Source organism: Buceros rhinoceros, unplaced genomic scaffold (genome assembly GCF_000710305.1).
Source record: "Buceros rhinoceros silvestris isolate BGI_N320 unplaced genomic scaffold, ASM71030v1 scaffold19560, whole genome shotgun sequence".
NCBI classification, from domain to species: Eukaryota; Metazoa; Chordata; class Aves; order Bucerotiformes; family Bucerotidae; genus Buceros; species Buceros rhinoceros.
The window spans coordinates 707-2,875 of NW_010389259.1; the positions used below are offsets into that span (position 1 = coordinate 707).

A 2,169-nucleotide genomic window follows, 5' to 3' on the forward strand; every position below is an offset into this window, starting at 1 on the left:
CTGCTTTCTGTCAAACACGATTTTCTCAGTGACATTTATGTCTGATGACTTCAAAGCTCTTGGCCTCCAGTTCTGCTCAGCCCAAGCACCCACAAAGCCGGGAGAGGTGCACTGGGAGCTCCGACTTGTGATTTTGTAGAAAGCTTTAAAACCTCGTTGTCTCTAAGCCCCTACTCGAAACACGTCCTCCTCTTGAAAATCCAGACAAGCATCAGAGGAGATTCCCTTTGCGTCAGCAGCACCTTCATGCCAAGGGCTCCCAGCCTGGCACGCCGTCCTCGCCCTCCCTTAGTGCCTGTATCACGTTCAGCTGAGGTCTCCAGCTCATGGATGTCCCTAGGCTTTCCTAGCCCAGTATGAGCTAGCGCTTCACAGTGCTGTGTGTCACCCCAAGCTCCTGTGGCATCATTCCCTGCAGCTTTGCTCAGAGGAGCTCAGAAACCACCTCAGGAGCAATTTACTGCGGCGGATGGTGTAACAGCGCTTTGGACTCGGGGAACAGCACTCAGTACAGCCCTGGACCTCCCTCTGGGTGCTGAGAGCATTGTAGGGGATTAGGAAAGCCCCGAAGGGCAGAACAGGGGAAGGATGCAGGTGCCAGGGTGGGGGGAGCTGGGATGCTGCAGCAATGTGGGCTCAGCACCGGCACAACAGAGACAGGCACCAAGGTCCTGGGCTACTCACAGCTGGATGTCCAGAAAGAGCCGCTTCTCCTCGCCGACGTGGATCCTCCAGACGCAGTCCTCCCCCTCTGCATATGGCTCGGGCCAGTTGGGTGACAGGATCACCCCGGCCATGGCGGTCAGCTCCCCCCCGCACATGGCTGAGGGAGCGAGAGGCAGGCAGGGCTCAGTCGGGGCCCCAGGGCTGTTGGCGCCCAGCACCCAGCATCACCCCGCGGTGCGGGGACTGACCTCGGCACAGCGGCTCCGTGTCATTCCAGTACGGGTCCCGCATGTTGACGCACTCGATGATGGCAGGGCCCTGCTCCAGGGAGTGCCCAGGGTCACACGTGAACTCCACAGTGGTGCCCAGGTTGTAGGTGGGGTCGGAGGTGGTGAAGTTCCCGTTCTGGATGTAGGGCTCATAGCAGTGGCCCCGCTCGAAGGCTGGAAGAGGAACACCCCGTTAGCCATAGGGGCACGGGGATGGCTGGGGGGAGCAATGCCTTCCCCCACTCCTCACACCCTCAGCTCTGGGGCTTTGCTGCTGTTCCCAATGAGAAACACACCCCTCCAGCCCCGCCACCGTGCACCGATGGCCTCTGCCATGGCATCTTTTACAGGCAATTAGGATTGACAAGAGTTTATCTGTCCTGAGCCATGCAGGCTTAACCAAACTCCACTTCCACTGCCAGTCGGCATCTGTAACACACTTGCTGAGCTGCCAGTCACTGTATTTGCTGAGCAACCTCTCCTGGGATTCCTGCAGACACATCCCCAAGCTCGCTCAGAGGCACGGGGTGCTGCAGGACTGATCCCAGCAGCAGGATGTGCTTAAATGACAACGGGAGCAAACCTGTGTGAGCTGCTCGGGGCTTGCCCAGTGCCCTGACCCCGAAGGAGCCACGGGGGGCAGGGAGGGTGGAGGAAGGCAGCCCGGTGAGGAAGCACTGTGGGGAGGGCAGGGGAATCACAGAGGGGTTTGGGCTGAAGGGACCTTCACAGCTCACCCAGTCCCACCCCCTGCAGGGACCAGGGACATCGGCACCCAGAACAGGGTGCTCGGAGCCCCAAGGGCCAACCTGACCTGGGATGGTGCCAGGGATGGGGCTTGTGCCACCTCTTGGGGCAACCTGGGCCAGGGTCTCACCACCCAGGAGCTGGGACAGCTCCTGTTCCTGTAGCTGGTGTGGGCTCAGTGCCCAGCAGTGCCACACTATGGGAACGAAGGGGAGGAACAACCTCAGCCTTTGGTGGTGATGGCCACCACAGGCTGTGTGATTCCCACAGCACTGACGGCCTTTTCAGTCTGGGTTTGGAGAGGCCCCATCCAGGACTCAGCACCCACTGCCCCAGGTCTGCCCCATGGCAGGGACGGGAGACGTGTCCCATGGACACTCAGCTCCCCAAAGCCACTCCAGCCCCAGGCGAGGTTCAGGTTGCCCTGCGTGCCCGCAGGGACAGTGACACAGTGGAGCACCGGGTCTTGGCCGCAGCCCAGACCCCT

At 60.8% G+C, this 2,169-nt stretch overlaps 1 protein-coding gene across 1 annotated transcript in view; it reads right to left on the bottom strand.

Annotated features, from left to right (window-relative positions):
* Nucleotides 1-680: 680 nt before the first annotated feature.
* The window catches only part of LOC104491268 (seizure 6-like protein), a gene marked incomplete at its 5' end in the record, with an annotated part of 4,260 nt that continues 2,771 nt past the window's right edge, over nucleotides 681-2,169 (bottom strand). The window contains 2 exons of the mRNA XM_010133657.1: nucleotides 681-823; nucleotides 915-1,109. Of these exons, the coding sequence (XP_010131959.1) occupies nucleotides 681-823; nucleotides 915-1,109 (338 nt within the window). The remainder of the gene's footprint in view (nucleotides 824-914; nucleotides 1,110-2,169) is intronic.